This window comes from Rana temporaria, chromosome 7, assembly GCF_905171775.1.
Source record: "Rana temporaria chromosome 7, aRanTem1.1, whole genome shotgun sequence".
In the NCBI taxonomy this organism is placed as follows: Eukaryota; Metazoa; Chordata; class Amphibia; order Anura; family Ranidae; genus Rana; species Rana temporaria.
Window position 1 is genome coordinate 111,462,799 of NC_053495.1, and position 21,476 is coordinate 111,484,274.

Sequence of the window (21,476 nt, forward strand, 5' to 3'; positions counted from 1 at the left end):
GTAACCAGGTGCTACAGATATATTGTGTTACCTTTTAAAGGAAGTATTGTATTTTTAAAATCCAACAAACATTTGGAATTTGTTTTGGTAATGATTTGGTTTGGAAAACCTCTATGCAAAAACTTACAGTAAAAGGTTATGTCATACAGTATCTTTCTAGAAACTTTGGCCAATACTATAGGAGGTATGCACAATAAAGAATGAAACTGTGCTGGTAGAAACCATGCCACCACATGTACCATGCCCTAAAACGGTCTCCATACTATTGCCTGCAGGCCACATACAGCCTGCTATAAGATTTGTAGTGTACAGCCTCTGCTCTAATATAAGGGGGGTTCTGATGGGAACCCTGATATAAGTTAGGACAACTGTTTGTAAAAAATACAATGTGGTCCAGGTACTGAAAAGTTTTGAGACTCCTGGGCTAAAAGATTAAAAAAATCATGGAAGATTATGGGTTTCTGATATTGTTCCAGACATCTGCCAACACCAGATTTGAGAAGTGCCAAGACGTGTATAGGCAATTAAAAGATGACACTACTGGATGTCTAGTGCACTAGCAGCAACAAAGATAACTTTCCAAGTCTTTTCATTGCATGACTTCCTGTTGATGCTGAACAGGTGGTGTTAGTATTGTGCATGACAAGTACAACTAAATCCTAAACTTTTTGGGGGGATATAGCGTGGAAGAATTAGTGCTTCTGCATCATTTTTTTCATGTCTTTGTCACCAATAGTACACGTTCTGTCCTAGTGACAGAGAATGAAGTAAATCAGCAAGCGTTTGACATGTTTTTATTTAAGTATGTATTCCCATTGCTATAACACTGGAGTGCATTACATACTCCATGTGACAAGGCACAGGGCAAGAGATATTGTATTCCCATCAATATGTTATATCAAGACTCATGGACTATCAGACATATTTGTTCTTGATAGTTATTTATTACATAAAAAACAAAAAGCTGCGCCAAGATAATAGTTAAACAAGTCCCCTATTTAAGGTAGAAATGGTGGCAGTGAAAAAAGTCTGTGGGTTCTTATCCAGAGGCTAGAAATGAGCTTTTGAAAGTACAAGGACACAAGTTCCATATAGTGTGGCACAATGATGAAACGATGGATGTAAATTTCTCCAGCACCCGGTGACATGCATGCAGTAAGTGAAATTCCTCCACCTGGAAATTAAAGCCTCTTACCGGAAGGTAAGAAATCAAAGCAGATGGCTATAGCCCAGCCTCGGCCTTTGTATCCCCAGGGATCTCAGATCGGGAGTCTGCAGCGTCACGTTCAATAGACCATAATCGCTCCAATGGAGGGAGTGTATATAAAAAAAGAGGACGCATATAGCGTAATACAGTACAATACCAGAATTTATTAAAAAGTATTCTACTTACAGCAGCAATGAATAAAAACAGCCAGTGTGTTTTACAATTGGAAATGCCGGCCGGCAAACAGGAGCCCTTCCTCCCGAGCGTGGTGACGTCACTGACGCAGCCTCCCAGACGCGTTTCGTCACAAAGCGGACGTTATCAATGGGGGTGGGGCTCTCGACAGTGAGGCACCATTAAATAGCCACCGCTCGTTATGAAAGGCAGCCCAGTGGATGTGAACAGCGCCATCTTAAGTAAGGTTACATGCCCATACCAAGGAGCGCGGCGCAACGCAACCTGGACATTGTAACTACGATAATAATAAAAATATAAAATGAGTTTAATTACACTCATTCTCTCCTACCCAATATAACGGGCTCATTAAAAATGTGACAGACAAAAATTAAAATTTATCTCTCCCCTTATAGAAACTCAAACGAGGGGCGGGGATCTCCCTGGCACTGGACACCTCCCTCCCCTAGGGCTTCTATGCTATATTTTACCGAGGTAAATAAGGGTCATCCAGAGAACTTCCATCGGAGGTACAAACCATCCTGCAGAATATTAAAAGGAGGTTTAGGTAATAAAAATGTTACTAAGAGGTAAGTAACCAATATAACCTGATAAAGTATAAAATCCCTTCAAACCACATGAAGGCGATGGGTACTATAATTAAATAAGACATCCCAATAATCGAAGAGAATTCCATCTAATATTTATAACCAGATATAACCGTATAAAGGTCATATCAATTAGTGTCTCCCTAAACAGGAGTACTGTGCATAGAGAACCAGTGTGATCCTCTCTGGAACTCCAAACTAAAATACAAATAATTTTTTAGTGACTAAATGTGATTATTTAGAGTATAATATACAAATAAAACTGAGGGTAATCAAACCCCCAATATACATAGTTAATAATAGTGCTATTAATGTGAAAAAATATTAATAGTTAAAAGAAATTTTTTCATTTTAACCTGAAAAAATAAAAATATAAAAAATTCTCAATTTAAATATATTTAACCCTTCACCTACCTAAAAATCTATTTTATTCATATATAAGGGGAAAAAAAATTTTTACCTTATGAAAAAAATCTTTCCTTATTTGATTAGGAATGCGAATAACCGCATCCATAAACTTAAATGTCATTTAAAAGAAAAAAGTGAGGTGAAAAGGGAAGGGGGAAGGGGGTGGAAAAACAAACAAAAAAAAATTGTTATTCTTATATAATAAAGAATAAAAATATATAAAAATATGAAAAAAAAAAAGAAAAAAATGGAAAACTCTTTTTTATAGAAAAAAAACCTTTTACCACTTCCATGGGGTGCCTTTCATAAGGAATACATAGTTATGCATTGTTAATAAAAGCGTTGACATCCGTATCAATATTTAAACCAAACGGAGTGTATGATTTTAATCTGTGTATCCAACCCATCTCCATCTGAGATATATCCCTCACTAGGTTACTACCCCTCCAGTGGGGTTTAAATTTATCGATCCCTAGGAATAAGGTGTAAGAAGGGTCTCGGTTGTGTTTGAGTCTATAATGGTTAGATACTGAATGGTCTCTGAAACCTCCTCAATATTTAAATCCAAGTTGTGGACACTGATCTGACTTGCCTCATATTTTAGTTCTATTCCTCTCTGATTGGAATTGAGTGTGGAAATAAAGCTGGTAAGATCCTCATACCCGCCAGCCCATAGGAAGAGGATGTCATCGATGTATCTTGCCCAAAGGGCAATCTGGGAAAAATCCCGCACATGGATGACATCCTCCTCCCACTTGGCCATAAATAGATTGACAAGAAAAAAGATGAGGGTGCTGAGTTTTTGAATTGCACACCCTTCATTACGAATTACTCTGTCCAACATCGGTCCGTTTCCAATTTGATTCGGAAACATTGGCATATTGCAACTAACGATCCTATACTGAAAGACATTTTGCCAGATAGGCCTAAAGTAATTTTTAGGGGAGTCCCTGAGGAATAAAATCTCACTTAATGTGGTCGACCCCCCGACTGGAAGTAGAGGTTTCTTTGACCAACTTAAGGGGTATTACAAATGTAAAAGATGTAGAGTCTGCTCCCTGACCACCAACACTAGGAGGTGTGTAACAACGTTCACTTCCACTGTTACCAACAAAGAATTCAAAATGATTCCATGCATAACTTGTGCATCCACGGGGGTGGTCTATTTGGTCCAATGCCCGTGCGGCCTACAATATGTAGGCCGGACCAAGAGGTCCTTTCAAATAAGAGTAAACGAGCATATCACCAATATATTGGGAGGTTTCAGAGACCATTCAGTATCTAACCATTATAGACTCAAACACAACCGAGACCCTTCTAACACCTTATTCCTAGGGATCGATAAATTTAAACCCCACTGGAGGGGTAGTAACCTAGTGAGGGATATATCTCAGATGGAGATGGGTTGGATACACAGATTAAAATCATACACTCCGTTTGGTTGAAATATTGATACGGATGTCAACGCTTTTGTTAACAATGCATAACTATGTATTCCTTATGAAAGGCACCCCATGGAAGTGGTAAAAGGGTTTTTTTCTATAAAAAAGAGTTTTCCATTTTTTTCTTATATATTTTTTTTTTCATATTTTTATATATTTTTATTCTTTATTATATAAGAATAAAACATTTTTTTTTTTGTTTGTTTTTCCACCCCCTTCCCCTTCCCTTTTCACCTCACTTTTTTCTTTTAAGTGACATTTAAGTTTATGGATGCGGTTATTCGCATTCCTAATCAAATAAGGAAAAATATTTTTTTCATAAGGTAAACATTTTTTCTCCCTTATATATGAATTAATAAAATAGATTTTTAGGTAGGTGAAGGGTTAAATATATTTAAATTGAGAATTTTTTATATTTTTATTTTTTCAGGTTAAAATGAAAAAATTTCTTTTCACTATTTATATTTTTTCACATTAATAGCACTATTATTAACTATGTATATTGGGGGTTTGATTACCCTCAGTTTTATTTGTATATTATACTCTAAATAATCACATTTAGTCACTAAAAAATTATTTGTATTTTAGTTTGGAGTTCCAGAGAGGATCACACTGGTTCTCTATGCACAGTACTCCTGTTTAGGGAGACACTAATTGATATGACCTTTATACGGTTATATCTGGTTATAAATATTAGATGGAATTCTCTTTGATTATTGGGATGTCTTATTTAATTATAGTACCCATCGCCTTCATGTGGTTTGAAGGGATTTGATACTTTATCAGGTTATATTGGTTACTTACCTCTTAGTAACATTTTTATTACCTAAACCTCCTTTTAATATTCTGCAGGATGGTTTGTACCTCCGATGGAAGTTCTCTGGATGACCCTTATTTACCTCGGTAAAATATAGCATAGAAGCCCTAGGGGAGGGAGGTGTCCAGTGCCAGGGAGATCCCCGCCCCTCGTTTGAGTTTCTATAAGGGGAGAGATAAATTTTAATTTTTGTCTGTCACAATTTTAATGAGCCCGTTATATTGGGTAGGAGAGAATGAGTGTAATTAAACTCGTTTTATATTTTCATTATTATCGTAGTTACAATGTCCAGGTTGCGTTGCGCCTCGCTCCTTGGTATGGGCATGTAACCTTACTTAAGATGGCGCTGTTTACATCCACTGGGCTGCCTTTCATAACGAGCGGTGGCTATTTAATGGTGCCTCACTGTCGAGAGCCCCACCCCCATTGATAACGTCCGCTTTGTGACGAAACGCGTCTGGGAGGCTGCGTCAGTGACGTCACCACGCTCGGGAGGAAGGGCTCCTGTTTGCCGGCCGGCATTTCCAATTGTAAAACACACTGGCTGTTTGTATTCATTGCTGCTGTAAGTAGAATACTTTTTAATAAATTCTGGTATTGTACTGTATTACGCTATATGCGTCCTCTTTTTTTATATACACTCCCTCCATTGGAGCGATTGTGGTCTATTAAACGTGACGCTGCAGACTCCCGATCTGAGATCCCTGGGGATACAAAGGCCGAGGCTGGGCTATAGCCATCTGCTTTGATTTCTTACCTTCCGGTAAGAGGCTTTAATTTCCAGGTGGAGGAATTTCACTTACTGCATGCATGTCATCGGGTGCTGGAGAAATTTACATCCATCGTTTCATCATTGTGCCACACTATATGGAACTTGTGTCCTTGTACTTTCAAAAGCTCATTTCTAGCCTCTGGATAAGAACCCACAGACTTTTTTCACTGCCACCATTTCTACCTTAAATAGGGGACTTGTTTAACTATTATCTTGGCGCAGCTTTTTGTTTTTTATGTTTATTTGTGTACTTCACACGTTAGCTGCTGCCTTGGTGTTTGTGTGTTAGCGCAGTTTTTTTGTTTTTCTTAGTTATTTATTACAGTATGCACAGACATGATTTAAGTGTTCTTTATGTTATTCCGTGTGTGTAAAATAATGATATATTTTACTTGTTTTCAGTACCTTGTACAGTAAAAGAAACTGACTTGCAACAAAACAATATACAGTTTAAATTTAAACCCGAAGAAGAAAAAAGAAAAAAACTATACATTGAACACACAGATTCTATGTCATTTGAATGCAGACCTGGATATCAGATATCTGATAAAAGTCTTCTGAGAATTCCGTGCTTGGAGGGTGTGATAAAATACCCAAGATGCCTAAAGGAAGGTAAACCCCTGAATTTTCAGTCAGTGTTCCTCACACGTACACTCTTTCCACCTACAATATTGCTGTTAAATTTGTGTGAACTGTTTAATAAACAAGTAAAAAAAAAAAAATACATAAATAATACTTAACCTAGACCAGTGGTTCTTAACCTTGTTGGAGGTACTGAACCCCACCAGTTTCATATGCGCATTCACCGAACCCTTCTTAATTGGAAAAATAAAATATGATTTTGCGTGTGATGGGCACAGTGGCTGTGTGTGATGGGCACAGTGGCTGTGTGTGATGGGCACATTGGCTGTGTGTGATGGGCACAGTGACTGTGTGTGATGGGCACAGTGACTGCGTGTGATGGGCACAGTGGCTGCATTTGATGGGCACAGAGGCTGCATGTGATGGGCACAGTGAGGCTGCAATTTATATATATATTTTTTTTTTTTGCTAGTCAGAGAAGGCTCATTTAAAATAACACAAAAACATTTTTTTTATCTGCCATTTTATATTAATAAAGTGCTGGTCACCTCACCTCAGTCAGCCTTCTCCCCTCCCCCCAATCCAGCCATTTAATTATATGCTCTTAAAAGGTTCTACTTACTTTTAAACAAGTTCAGTAGTCTTTTTTAGCACACTGTCTTCTAAGTTCAAATTCCACTAGTCAGGCAGGCTCCTCGAGACTAGTCCTTGCCTCTCTAGCTCGTCACAGGCAGCGCCGACACACAGCTCTCTGCGCAGCGCTCTGAGTCCCCCCCTTCCGGCCGTGAGTGGAGTGACGTCACGCCGCTGGAAGGGACCAAGAGACTCCTTCATAGGGGGAGTAAACAGGATGCAGCAGACAGGAAAGGGAGCCGGGAGGTGACGGTCCTGGATGCAGGAGTGAACTCGGCACACAATTTGGTACTTCAGTGGTTTAAGCATGTGCAATTAAACTTAATAAACAAATACAATATTTTAAGCGGAACTAAAACACAATTTATGTTAAAAAGTTTACAAGTTGAGTATTTTTTTAAGTGGTGCCACACAATCAAATTAAATAGTTGAAAATAAAAGCACTTTACATACAAAATTGTTAAATACTGTAGCTTAGGGAAGAGAGAGAGAAAGCGATTGACAAGAACTAATATGGGATTATTATGGGTTAAACAGGAACATTTTTCATTTATAAAACACATTAATTTCAGAATCACAGGCTTCATTCACACTTGGTACCCTAAGGAGTTCCAGGCTTTTTTTACGTTTATTAAAAGTCAGCAGCTACAAAAAGTGTAGCTGCTGGCTTTTAATAAACAGACACTCGCCTGCTCCACGTTCCAGCGACGCGCCACCCGGAGCTCCGCTCCTCTCCCCCCTCTCCGGCCGGTGCCTCTATTATTGACTAATGCATTAGTGCCGGTGCCTCTATTCCTAGTGTGGGCACCCGGCCTTGACAGCTTTCAGCTTCACAGCCGGGCACTCACTGCGCATGCACATGACCCAGGCAATCGCCTACAGGGAGGGGCCGCCATAGGCCATAGGCGATATGACGTATCGCCTAAGTGGTCCCTGGGCGGAAGGAGGAAGTGGGACAGGAAGTCCCACTCCTACTGAAGCCCCCACTCCCCCCCAAAAAAAATTACATGCCAAATGTGGCATGTAAGGGGGCAAGGAGTGGTTTAAGCGGAAGTTCCACTTTTGGGTGGAACTCCGCTTTAATAAGCAGAACCAGACTTGACTATCAAATTGAGAGGAAGCTTAAAGTGGTTGTAAAGGCACAAGGTTCTTTACCGTCATGCTAACCTTCTGTGTGCAGCAGGCCCTCCTTATGGATCTGGATCCAGTGATGTCCACGAGAGTCCTGTCTCTCCAGCAACTCCCAGTCCTGATTGGCTTTTGGCAGCAGGGGGAGCCATTGGCTCCCACTGCTGTCTATTAAAGCCAGTGAGCAAATCAGAAGACAGAGGGGGTGGGGCTGAGCCACAGCTCTGTGTGTGAATGGACACACATTCATTTTTCTGCAGGGTGCTATACTGGTCCAGGGCAGTGGTCCATTGCTTTGGAACCCAGTCCCTAAAGACCTCTCCAGGGGTATGGCCCTGTGAGGGGCAAAACCTACCATGAACAGGTAAAAAAAAAGTGAAAGGGAGCCAACTCCAAATAGCAGGTTTACATTTGCTAAGCTGAAGGCCCACACAACACTCAAACTTGATTAGTCCTTGCATCATAGCAGGAACCAGCCTTAGCACTATTTTCCTTGTCCAATTATAGCTCTATTTCTGCATCTACAATGAATCCCAATTTCTTGAACAGATTATAGCCTTTATTGAGCTATCTTTGTCCAGGCTTTTTTTATGTTTATTAAAAGTCAGCAGCTACAAAAAGTGTAGCTGCTGGCTTTTAATAAACAGACACTCACCTGCTCCACGTTCCAGTGACGCGCCACCCGTAGCTCCGCTCCTCTCCCCCTCTCCGGCCGTTGCCTCTATTTTTGACTAATGCATTAGTGCCGGTGCCTCTATTCCTAGTGTGGGCACCCGGCCGTGACAGCTTTCAGCTTCACAGCCGGGCACTCACTGTGCATGCGTGAGCGGTGCTGCGCTCTATGAGTGGTCAGGCAATCGCCTGGGACCTGTCACATGACCCAGGCAATCGCCTACAGGGAGGGGCCGCCATAGGCGACATGACGTATCGCCTAAGTGGTCCCTGGGCGGAAGGAGGAAGTGGGACAGGAAGTTCCACTCCTACTGAAGCCCCCACTCCCCCCCCCAAAAAAAATTACATGCCAAATGTGGCATGTAAGGGGGCAAGGAGTGGTTTAAGCGGAAGTTCCACTTTTGGGTGCAACTCCGCTTTAATAAGCAGAACCAGACTTGACTATCAAATTGAGAGGAAGCTTAAAGTGGTTGTAAAGGCACAAGGTACTTTACCGCCATGCTAACCTGTGTGCAGCAGGCCCTCCTTATGGATCTGGATCCAGTGATGTCCACGTGAGTCCTGTCTCTCCAGCAACTCCCAGTCCTGATTGGCTTTTGGCAGCAGGGGGAGCCATTGGCTCCCCCTGCTGTCTATTAAAGCCAGTGAGCAAATCAGAAGACAGAGGGGGTGGGGCTGAGCCACAGCTCTGTGTGTGAATGGACACACATTGATTTTTATGCAGGGTGCTATACAGGTCCAGGGCAGTGGTCCATTGCTATGGAACCCAGTCCCTAAGGACCCCTCCAGGGGTATGGCCCTGTGAGGGGCAAAACCTACCATGAACAGGTAAAAAAAAGTGAAAGGGAGCCAACTCCAGATGCCCCACCCGAGGCTCCCCCCAGGCAACTGAGGAGTCAGAGCCGTGGCACCAGGCCTGGCCCACAACAGGGCAAATGAGTGCCTTTTTTTTTTGCTCAGGTTATGAGCTTTTTTTTGTAGTGTATGCACACGGTGAGGAGTGCAGGCTACAGTGTGACTGGTGTGTGAATGTGTGGGTGACACTCCTGCCAGCAAGGTGTGTCACCCTGGGTCATCGGGGAGAGGTTATCCCCACGACCGTGTGAATGTGGTATAAATGGACAGCAACACCATTGGGGCCTTGGCGTGGCGTTGCTGCTCCCAAGTCCTGCATGGTGGACTTGTGCTAATCCAATGTGAAGTGGATGTGGTGTGTGTGTGAGCACAGGACCCCAGATGGCAAGCCTCCTTTTTTTTAATTTATTAGAAAAAATAAAAATAAATTGGATATTTTTTTATTTCTTTTTTTAATCTTTATAGTTCCTTTTTTTTCTATATATTTTTCTTTAGTTCGTCTTTCTCAAATTCGCGGCAGCACCCCCCAGGCCCATGCCTGAAGCCGGGCCATAGTGAACAGTGACACATTTACATATGACGAAAAGTGCTTGTGCATAGTTTTTATATAGTCCAGAAAGTGTTTCCAGTGGATGAAGTGACTCTCCAAGGTGAGTAACAATAAAACAGTTGTCTGTAGGTATTCCACCACCGATTAAAAGAGAGGCTTACCAGATATGTTGAACACAACTAGGCATACGCCCAATGAGTCTACAGAGCTTGTGGTGTAGCACACCCAGGGGAGGAAAATATATCAGCATACACGGCTTCCAATGTAGACATATGAGGCGAGAGACCGTCACAATATTGTTGCCAGTAGGGTTTAACCAAGGATGCAGTGACACAAACTCAAAGGCAATTCATCCAAATAATAAATCGGTAGAAGGAGAGAAAATAGGCCACATAGTGTGATACCATTTCAACAAGAAACATTTATTGTATAAGTAAATAATGGACACTCACATTTGAGAAGATATTAAAAGCATGTAGATAAAATCAAATGACACAGTGGCATCAGCAGAACCCGTCCACTGGAAACACTTTCTGGACTATATAAAAATTATCCACTAGCACTTTTTGTCATATGTAAATGTGTCACTGTTCACTATATATTTTATTGAATGACAAGATTTGATTTATATTGTATATTTGCTGTATGCACCACAGTGACTTTCTGCTATCAATACATGTTTGAGTAACAGGTGTTCACATGGTATAAAGTATCGTTTAAGTTTTAAATATAGAAAAATATATTATCAGAGAGATTTTTAAGGTACCCACACTACATTATACAATGTATATAGTAAATAAAAGGCTAGATAAAAACTAAATGCATCATAACACATTGGGGCTGATTTACCAAGCCTTTACTCCATGAATCATGGAGTAAAAGCAGGAGTAGCAGCCGTTTTGACATTTACTATTGAAATACGCTGCTAGTGCAGTGTATTTCAGTAGTTACTAAAGTGCTCAGTGCGCCCAGGAGAGGGCGCATGGTGCGCCTGATAGACCTGGCGCACGGCACATTGAAATGTAAATATCGGGGATTCGGGCGGGAGTTTATTAGGGGGGAGGTGGGGTGATGCAGGGGAAGTGAAGTGACATGTGTTTGAATGTGTTTGGCGGGCCGAATTGAAAGTGAAAATGTTTTTTGGAAACCGATCCCCGTACGCTTGCACAGTGCGCCTGAACCTCGGGAGGTTCATTTTCATACTGGGCATGCGTACAGGGAAATTTCAGGGATTCCTGTGCGCCTTGTCAGTACGCCGAGAAAATCTTGGTAAATACCAAGCGGCGTACCCGTGATTGCGATGCGTGACGCGGCGCACAGGAATCTCCGAGCGTTTTTCAGCCTGCGCTGACCATGAAGGGGAACTTCGTGCCAAATTTCAAACTTGAAATCGGCTCTTAGGCTTGGTCTGGAACGTGAGGGGTTAAACCCGCGCCAAAAATCGGCGCGGGGTCCCCCCCCAGATCCAAACCAAGCCCTCATCCCAGGCACGCAGTCTGGCCCGGACAGGAATGGTGGTGTGGACGAGCGAGCGCCCCCCCCCTCCTGAGCCGTACCAGACCGCATGCCCTCAACATGGGGGAGTGTGTGCTGTGGGGGAGGGGAGAACTGCCCCCCACCCCACAGCACTCTTGTCCCCATGTCGATAGGGACAAGAGCCTCTTCCCGACAACCCTTGCCATTGGTTGTCGGGGTATGCGGGCAGGGGCTAATCGGAATCTGCGAGCCCCTTTAATAAGGGGGCCCCCAGATGCCGGCCCCCCCACCCTATGTGAATGAGTATGGGGTACATCGTACCTCTACCCATTCACCTGGGGGAAAAGTGTAAAGTAAAAAAACACAGAATAAAATAATTTATTAGTCCGCTCCGGGCCCCCCCCCCCCTTCTTCTTTAGCTCTTTCACAAGGGGGGGGTTTCTTCTCTCCCGATCGTCCGCCGGGGGCCCTGGGCTTCGCCGATTTCTGCCGGGGGAGGGCGCCATCCCTCGGTCCTCTCCGGAGCCTTCCGCCGGGGCCCCCACCCCATTTAAGCTCTTTTACATTAGGGGGCGGGCATCCGGACTTCGGCGAGTTCTGCCGGGGGATGGCGCCTATCCCCCGGTCTTTCCGGTGCCTTCCGCCAGGGCTCCGGTCTTGTTCCTCGTCTTCTGCCGGGGGTGCGACAACTCCCCGGTCTTTTCTCTGCTGTCTTCCCTCTTCTGCCTGGCTCCCCCGCGGAGCCAGGGCTTTCTTTGCGCTTCTTTCTTCTCTGTTCCCTCTTCTGCCTGTCTCCCCCGCGGAGCCCAGGGCTTTCTTCTCTGTTCCCTCTTCTGCCTGGCTCCTCCGGGAGCTCAGGGCTTTCTTTCCGCTCTCTCCTTCCTTCTCTTCCATTCGATGTTGACACAACGAGGTTCCGCGCTGACATGCCGTGTGAGCGGCGGGCATTGACTTATATAGGGCAATGCCACCATGTGACCTCAACCCATGTGACATCACATTCCCTGGGCATGATGGGAATGTGATGTCACATGGGTTGAGGTCACATGGTGGCATTGCCCTATATAAGTCAATGCCCACCGCTCACACGGCATTCCAGCGCCGGACCTCGTCGTGTCAACATCGAATGGAAGAGAAGGGAGAACACAGCGGAGACAAGCCCTGTGCTCCCGGAGCAGCCAGGCAGAAGCGGAAGGCACCCTCCGGCGGAAAACGACGAAGCCCGGAGCCCTCCCCCATAGGCAAGGAGGAGCCTCATGGTGAAGGGGGTTCCGGCAGAAAACAGCCCGGGGGGGGTTACAGCAGCACCCCCCCCCGGCAGAAAACAACGAAGCCCGAAGCCCTCCCACATAGGCAAGGAGCCTCATGGCGAAGGGGGCTCTGGCAGAAAACAGCCCGGGGGAGCTACAGCAGCCCCCCCCCGGCAGAAAACGACGAAGCCCGGAGCCCTCCCACATAGGCAAGGAGCCTCATGGCGAAGGGGGCTCCGGCAGAAAACAGCCCGGGGGGCTACAGCAGCACCCCCCCCGGCAGAAAACAACGAAGCCCGGAGCCCTCCCACATAGGCAAGGAGCCTCATGGCGAAGGGGGCTCCGGCAGAAAACAGCCCGGGGGGGCTACAGCAGCACCCCCCCTGCAGAAAACAACAAAGCCCGGAGCCCTCCCACATAGGCAAGGAGCCTCATGGCGAAGGGGGCTCCGGCAGAAAACAGCCCGGGGGGGGCTACAGCAGCACCCCCCGGCAGAAAATGACGAAGCCCGAAGCCCTCCCACATAGGCAAGGAGCCTCATGGTGAAGGGGGCTCCGGCAGAAAACCGCCCGGGGGGGGGGGGTTATAGCAGCACCCCCCCCGGCAGAAAACGACGAAGCCCGGAGCCCTCCCACATAGGCAAGGAGCCTCATGGTGAAGGGGGTCCCGGCGAAAGACGGCAAAGCCCGGGGCCTAATGGGGTGGTGGTGGGGGGCCCCGGCAGAAGACCCCCAGCTGACTAATAAATTAATTTTTAAATGTGTGTGGTGTATTGTTTTTTTACATTTTTTTTCCCCAGGTGAATGGGTAGGGGTACAATGTACCCCATACTCATTCACATAGGGTGGGGGACCGGAATCTGGGGGCCCCCTTATTAAAGGGGGCTCTCAGATTCTGATAAGCCCCCCGCCCGCATACCCCGACAACCAATGGCAAGGGTTGTCGGGAAGAGGCTCTTGTCCCTATCGACATGGGGACAAGAGTGCTTTGGGGTGGGGGGGCAGTGCCCCCTCCCCCACAGCACACACTCCCCCTTGTTGAGGGCATGCGGTCTGGTACGGCTCAGGAGGGGGGGCGCTCACTCGTCCCTTCCCCACATTCCTGTCCGGTCAGACTGCGTGCCTGGGATAAGAGCTTGGTCTGGATCTGGGGGGGGGGGACCCCACGCTGGTTTTCGGCGCAGGTTTAACCCCTTATGTTCCAGACCAAGTCTAAGAGCCTGGTATGCACCTGGAGGGGAACCCACATTATTTTTTTTTTGGGTCTGGAGATTTTTTTATTTAAAGACACGACATTATAACCAAGCCCCAATTGGCTACAAACGGAGTAACATAATTATGTCATTACAACATTAATACATCAACACCCCACAAACTTACTTACTCTATAAAAGAAAACAAAGTCTTCACAACAAAAAACTCCAACTCATTAAAATCCCAATATTAACAATTACCCAATATTACCAAATACTCTAGAAACATCAACACTTTTAATTACTTCATACATTTTTTTTTTTCTTTTTTTCTTTTTCTCTTTTTCCTTTCTTTTTATTTATATATATATATATATATATATATATATATATATATATATATATATATATATATATATATATATAAATGTTATTTACATTTAATATACCAAACTTTACTCAACCTCCATGTTGGGGTCTCCATCTGAGGGACCCACAACTGCAGTGTCCAACACAAGAAATGTATTGTGCACGGACACTGGGTTAGGAGGAGGGGGACCAGGACCACAACCAGCACCAGACACTGAAGTCTGTTTTTTCTTGCCCTTCCCCTTGACAGATTCCCACTCAACCTCTCGACTCTTATCCCTCCTCCTCTTTTCCCCCCGAGATTCCCCAGGAGCATCAGAGATCAGAGGAATCAGAGGAATCGGAATCTATTGTTGTATTGTTGTACACATCCGAATTTGACTCAGAAAAAAGATTGCGACCACCATCAAAGGAAAAATCCTCATCCTCATACTCTGAGGGTGCAGGAGATGGACCAGGGGATGAAATGGAGGATGGGGCAGAGGATGGAACAGGAGATGGGGCAGGGGATGGAGTCCAAGTAGGAATGAGCTGTGAACCACCATCCAAAGGATGGAGCACCACCACAGGCACACGCTTTACCTTTTTATGATGCTTAACAGGCTCAACAGAACTCAAAACTTGGGGTGTAGGTACCTTGAAAACCCCCTGAGGTACCTCTGTAACAAGCTGCCCCTCCCCTGGTATCCCAGAACTGGACGCCTCTGACCCCTACTGACCAGCAGCTGGTTGAGGTGGAACTGGCAGCACTGGGCCTACAGGAGAGTCACTCTGACCAGCAGCTGGTTGAGATGGAACTAACAGCACTGGGCCTACAGGAGAATCGGTCTTTTCCTCAGGTGACCTAAAAGCCGCAGGGCAACGACTGAAGGGGTGCCCCAAGACTCCGCACAAATTGCATCGAATCCGGGTACACCCCTCCGCCCTGTGCCCCACCTCATCACACCTAGAGCAACGTGTGGCAGCACACTCCGCACTAAAGTGCAAAGGGCTGCCACATTTGAAGCATAGCTTCGGTTGCCCCAGATAGAAAGCCACCAGCCTATCACGCCCAATGTACCCAGAGGCTGGGACATGGGTGACAGTTGACCCGATTCTTCGGAGTTTGACAGGGACAAACCATGCCCCCGTCCAAATCCCCTTAGAATCCAGCTCCTTCTTTGGGGGGGCCATAACCTGCCCAAACCTCCCCAGCCATGTTGTAATGTCTTCCGCGGGCACGGATTCATTGCGGACCATAACTGTAATTTTTTTAACGTCATCCTGGCGGGACAAGGGGGTTGCCTTAAAAGGCTTCCAGGCAGGACGATTTTTAACTACTTCCAATTTAGTAAGGAAGCTCTCCATCAGAGTTGCTGTACAAAAACTGATATCATACTCCGGGGAGCCCGCGGGGTGAATAATGGCAAATATATCTGCCACCCTGAAACCCAGGGCAAGCACCATATCCACCACCGCACTCCTCCCCGGAGCACGATCTGAAATACATAAACCACCCTGCCAACGCAGCTGCACCACATTGCGGCGCCTCCTCTCTACCGCCGCAGCACGGGCAGCAGCCGGCACAGTGCCCGTGAAAGCCATAGTGCCATGCTGGGCATAAAATCGCCCAAGCTGCACCCTATCCCCAGCAACATCTGCAAATGACATGCCAGTTTTTAAAGCAGACACAACTTGGGCCTCTTGAGACCCACTAATCTGGGGGGGAGGTGGGGTAGGGCAAACAAAAGGAACAGGGGGGGCAGGGAGGGCAGCAGGAACGGGAGAGACAGCAGGGGGCACAACAGGGAGAACAACATGAGGGGCACCATTATCCACCAAAACATTATCAGCATTTATCATGACATTGTCCATATTGCTCTGGTCACCCACGGGAGCCGCAGGAACACTGGACATACCAGTACTACCCCCAGCCACCAAAGGTGCCCCAACACCAACCCCCTGAGATTGAACTTGTCCATTTTGTTGGTTAACCCCAGAGGGGACCACTGGAACATCAGATGACAAATTGTCCATGGTGACACCATCCACACCCTGAACCACTTTACACGGCTCACCCTCTATCTGCCTGATATAGTTGATGGCAAGACTTGAGCTTGGTGATACACCCTGCTCGCACTCACCCCACTCACTGGGCAGAGGGGTCACTGCCGCAGCCGAACACATCAAGGCTGGGGAGGGTGGGGACACAGGAGGCAACTCCACTAGGGGAACAACAGGGGAGGGGGACTCAGGGAGCAACTCCACTGGGGGGACAGCACCTGGCTGTGTAAGTTCCGTTTTTGGGGACACAGCAGCCGCTGCACCAGACAGTCCATGCGGGACCTCCACCACTGTAACCACCGCCGGATCGGGTCTCTCACCTCCCGCCATGACCTCCATCTCGGCTCCCTCAGCTCTCTCGTCCTCCATCACGGCACCTCCGACCTCCATACACGCAGCAGCAGCAGCAGCAGCACCTCCGTCCATCACAAACACTTCCTGGTTAGACTCACTCGCGGGAACAGCGCCACCTAGCGGCCGAGACGCAACGGAGGTCCCGGCCCGGGAACCCCGTCTAACGGCCTGACTGCCGTTTCCATGGGCAACCACAATCCGCTGATTGAAGTCAATTATCTCAGGAGTGACAGTACCTGCAGACTTGACAAGTCCATTTAGTAGGGCAGTGTACTCAACTGAAACATCCCTCAGGGTTTGGATGTTCAGCCGAAAGCCTTTCCTGCGGTTCTTATTAACAGAATCTCTAGCACTCCTCAGTCGGGCCAGCTCAGCATATACAGCCTCCAGATACACCACCACTTTCTCCATAAGGCAATACATGGCTTGAATCCTGAGGTCTCTCTTGCTGACATCTTCCCCCGGCTGTGCTGCAAGCCAACAGACTTTCTCCTGGGAATGCAGATAGATTACTTCAACTCTACTTGGCTTTAGTCCTTCCAACAATACTGAGATCTTATGTGGGCCTCCAGGCCCACTCTCCACCGGCAAAACCTGAGACATTGACTGGGGATTTGAGCCATCCCCTGGGCTTGAAGCCTCCATAGCCTCTGGGATCTCCAGGAGCTCTCAGCACCGGTTTGGTCTGGAGCTCTCCTTCATGAACAGCGATCTGTCATTTACCCATGTCAGTCCCACCCCCCTTCAGTTAGAACACACCCAGGGAACATATTTAACCCCTCCCTCGCACCTAGTGTTAACCTCTTCCCTGCCAGTGGCATTTTTATAGTAAGCAATGCATTTTTATAGCACTGATCGCTAGAAAAATGCCAATGGTTCCAAAAAAGTGTCCGATGTGTCCGCCATAATGTCGCAGTACCGATAAAAATAACTGATCGCCGCAATAACTAGTTAAAAAAAAAATTAACAAAAATGCCATATTTTGTAGACGCTATAGCTTTTGCCAAAACCAATCAATAAACGCTATTTGCGATTTTTTGGAACCAAAAAGATGTAGAATATGTATCGGCCTAAACTGAGGTATTTTTTTATTTTTTAGAATATATATTTTTGGGGATATTTATTATAGCAAAAAGTCTAAATTTTTTTTTTTTAAATTGTCGCTCTATTTTTGGTTATAGCTCTAAAAAAAAAAAAAACGCAGAGGTGATCAAATACCACCAAAATAAAGCTATCTTTGTGGGAAAAAAAAAGGTTGCCAATTTTGTTTGGGAGCCACGTCGCACGACTGCGCAATTGTCAGTTAAAGCGACGCCGTATCACAAAAACTGGCCCGGTCATTGACCAGCAATATGGTCACACGCACATTTAATAATCTATTTGTGGGAAAAAAAGGACAATTTTGATTGGGAACCACGTCGCACGACTGCGCAATTGTCAGTTAAAACGACGCAGTGCCGAATCACAAAAACTGGCCCGGTCATTGACCAGCAATATGGTCCGGGGCTCAAGTGGTTAAAAAATAACAAAACACTAAAGTTAGCCCAATTTTTGGTGATAATGTGAAAGATGATGTTACACCGAGTAAATAGATACCTTACATGTCACGCTTTACTATTGCAAACACTCATGGAATGGGGCCAAAATTCAGTACTTTAAAATCCCCATAGGCGACCTTTTTTTTTTTTTTTAGGTTATCAGTTTATAGTTGCAAAGAAGATGCGTCAATACCTCACATGTGTGGTTTGAACGATGTTTACATATGTGGGCGGGACGTGCGACGTGGTTCCCAATCAAAATTGTCCTTTTTTTCCCACAAATAGATTATTAAATGTGCGTGTTCACTTCAGACTGTAAGGACAGGGGCATTTTAATTATTATTATTTATTTTTGTTACGTAATAATTCACTAAGACCTCCCCTTCAGGCTGGAAAGCATGAGTTCAGGAAAAAAAAAAAAAAAAAAGCTCTCATGCCATTGCAGCTTTGTTCCTACATGTGTGATGAACTGAGTCTGTTCAGACACTTAGAAATAAATTACCTTTCTTTTTAAAAGGTGAAAATCACTTGGATGCTCATAGAAGCTTGGTTGGGTTAATGCCAGGTGTAAGCACTTACAAGCTCACCCAAACTAGAGACTGAAATTTGTTCATGTGATTTCAATTGCTTCATTACTAGCACATGTTATAAAAAGCGTGGATCGATCAGTCCTCAGCTGCCCTCATAGGGGCAGGAATGCTGTTGCTAAACAGAAATGTGGTTTGTTGCATGTTTTTTTTTTATTTTGCCAATGGTTTTTGTTTATTTTTAAATGATGTTCACTTTGATGTATTTGTCTCTGCCGCCTTATTTTATAAAAAAATTTGTGAAGATGTTGCGACGTTAAACCTATGTTTATTTTGATTTTTGAAATGTATTTTTGTTTGTGTGTTTGTCTATTTTTGCTTTCCTTGTTTTGTTGACCAATAAAAATTACTTTAAAATTTTGAAGTTTTGTTTTTTGTTACTTTTTCATGCTACATATTTTGACAGCTGCAGCTGAAATAGGTTTGGGCCTAACAAATTATGTGTGATTTTTGTCTAAGCTTCTTTCCTGGTGTGTAATCATGAAATGTTTGCCATGTTTATTCTCCATGACTTTAAAGACAAAGTGGTAAGTATTTTCTTTTTACTGCAGTGGTCCTCAGTCCTCAAGTACCCCCAACAGGACATGTTTTGTGGATTTCTCTTATCAAGAATTGCTGTCCAGACTGTCTTTTAAAGCACATGTGCAAGATGAAGGAAAACCTGCAAACATGGCCTGTGGGGGGGGGGTATTGGTGGACAGGCTTGAAGTGCTGATTTACAGCACTGTGCTTGAATCTAGCGCAAGGCAATCCTATTCTAATTGTGGGTGTTTAAAGGAAGCCAAGTGAGTGTTAGAACCCCTGCTTGTGTTTTTTTTTTGGGGTTGAGCTTTGTGTCCCTTTTCTTAAAATTGGCTTCACTTCCTGTCACACAGCTGAACAGGAAGTGAGGTTAAAACCCTACCAGTGTCTTTTCTTGGGGACACAGGTCAATCTAACTAGTGTCCCCATTAAGCAAATTGCACTCCAGCACTGCTGTGTACACCCCAAATCATGGGTCTTCAAACTACGGCCCTCCAGTTGTTCAGGAACTACAATTCCCATCATGCCTAGTCATGTCTGTGAATGTCAGTGCATTACAAGGCCTCATGGGATGTGTAGTTCTACAACAGCTGGAGGGCCGTAGTTTGAGGATCCCTGCCCCAAATGATTATTTAGTTTGGGGGTTAGTAAAGGCAAAGCCACTCTGCAGTACAAGCATAGTTGCTGAAAATAAGAGAGGAAGCACTCACGGTTTTAACATCCAATCCTGTAGAAGCAAAGTTGTTTTGTTTTCTTCCTTGCTTGTCCACTTGTAGTGCAAAGTGGATTTGCCTTTAGTTAATGGACCCCAAAGTCCAAGATCCCTAATAATTTGGGGTGTACACCGCAAAATGCTAGAGTGCAATTTACATAATGGGAAAATATTTAGATTGATCTCTGTGTCCCCAAGAAAAGATATTAGTAAGGATTTACCCTCACTTCCTGTTTGGCTATGTGACAGGAAGTGAATGAATTTGAATTAGAAAGGGTGAAGACACCTCACAAATGTTGTCACTATCAGGGGTGCAGACATTCCCAAAAAATTAGCAGATACTACTTTGGCATGGTTATATTTTCTTAGGCCTCTCAATAAAACTCTCTGAAACGTGTGCTTAAACTAGAACTATAATCAACACTTTTTATTTTCTTTAATTTAATAGAGTGAGGGAGGGTTATAGGCCCTGTCAGTTTATTTTGTATTATCTGTGTCCAATTGGGGAGATTTGCCTTCACTTCCTGCCCCATAGCCAAACAGGAAGTGAGAGAAAAACTATGCAAATTAAGGGAATCCAGTAACCCCCCCTCCCCCCCAGAACTAGTATGTGGGTCCCCTGAAAATTCCTGGGCGGGTCATACAAAAACAGGGTGTGGCCTTGACAGGAAGGGGTGGGTCATTTTTCTATTAGGAGGTGCAGAAATGTAGTGAGGCCTAGGGCAGCACAAAACCTAAATATACTACTGCATATTAGGGCTTATTTAGACAGGATCTGATTTACAGCATGTTTTTATAGTGTGGGAGGAAACCCACGCTGGCACAGGGAGAACATGCAAACTCCAGGCAGATGAAGTCACGGGCGGTATTCGAACCAGCGACCCTTTTGCTGCTAGGTCAAAAATATAATTTTTACATGAAGGAGAGAAGTGCCAGAATAGGCGCGGTATGGAAGTGGTTAAAGTGAAATAATAAAAGTGAAATATTCCTTTAAATTTCATACAGGGGGGGGAGGGGGTTTACACGCATGTTTCCCGTCCTTAGAACTGTCCCTGTACAAGATGTCCTTTCTGAAGTGAAAAAAAAGTAATTTTAAAGTACTCATGGCTATAAAGAATACAGTCATTGCTCATTAAAACTAAAAAAAACAAGTGTATGGGGGTCCCCCCAAATTAAATTACCAGGCCCTTCAGGTCTGGAATGGATATTAAGGGGAACCCCGCCGTAAAAACAAAAAAAGGGCGTGGGGTCCCCCCAAATATCCATACCAGGCCCTTCAGGTCTGGTGTGGATTTTAAGGGGAACTCCACCCCAAATTTAACAAAAAAAATGGCGTGGAGTCCCCCTAAAAATCCACACCAGACCCTTATCCGAGCAGGTTAACCTGGCCGGCCGCAGAAAAGAGGGGGGGGACAGAGTGCGGCCCCCCCTCTCCTGAACCGCACCAGGCCACATGCCCTCAACATGGGGAGGATGTCCCCATGTTGATGGGGACAAGGGCCTCATCCCCACAACCCTTGCCCGGTGGTTGTGGGGGTCTGCGGGCGGAGGGCTTATCAGAATCTGGAAGACCCCTTTAACAAAG

General features: G+C 45.1%; 1 protein-coding gene across 7 annotated transcripts in view; it reads left to right on the forward strand.

The window, feature by feature from the left end:
- Positions 1-21,476, forward strand: part of LOC120946232 (complement factor H-like) — a 3,139,400-nt gene that overhangs the window by 2,433,321 nt on the left and 684,603 nt on the right. Inside the window, exon 19 of one of the 7 annotated variants that reach the window (XM_040361064.1) lies at positions 5,831-6,040. The exons of the other annotated variants lie outside the window; for them this stretch is intronic. Coding sequence (XP_040216998.1) covers positions 5,831-6,040 — 210 coding nt within the window. The remainder of the gene's footprint in view (positions 1-5,830; positions 6,041-21,476) is intronic. 7 annotated transcript variants of the gene reach the window in all.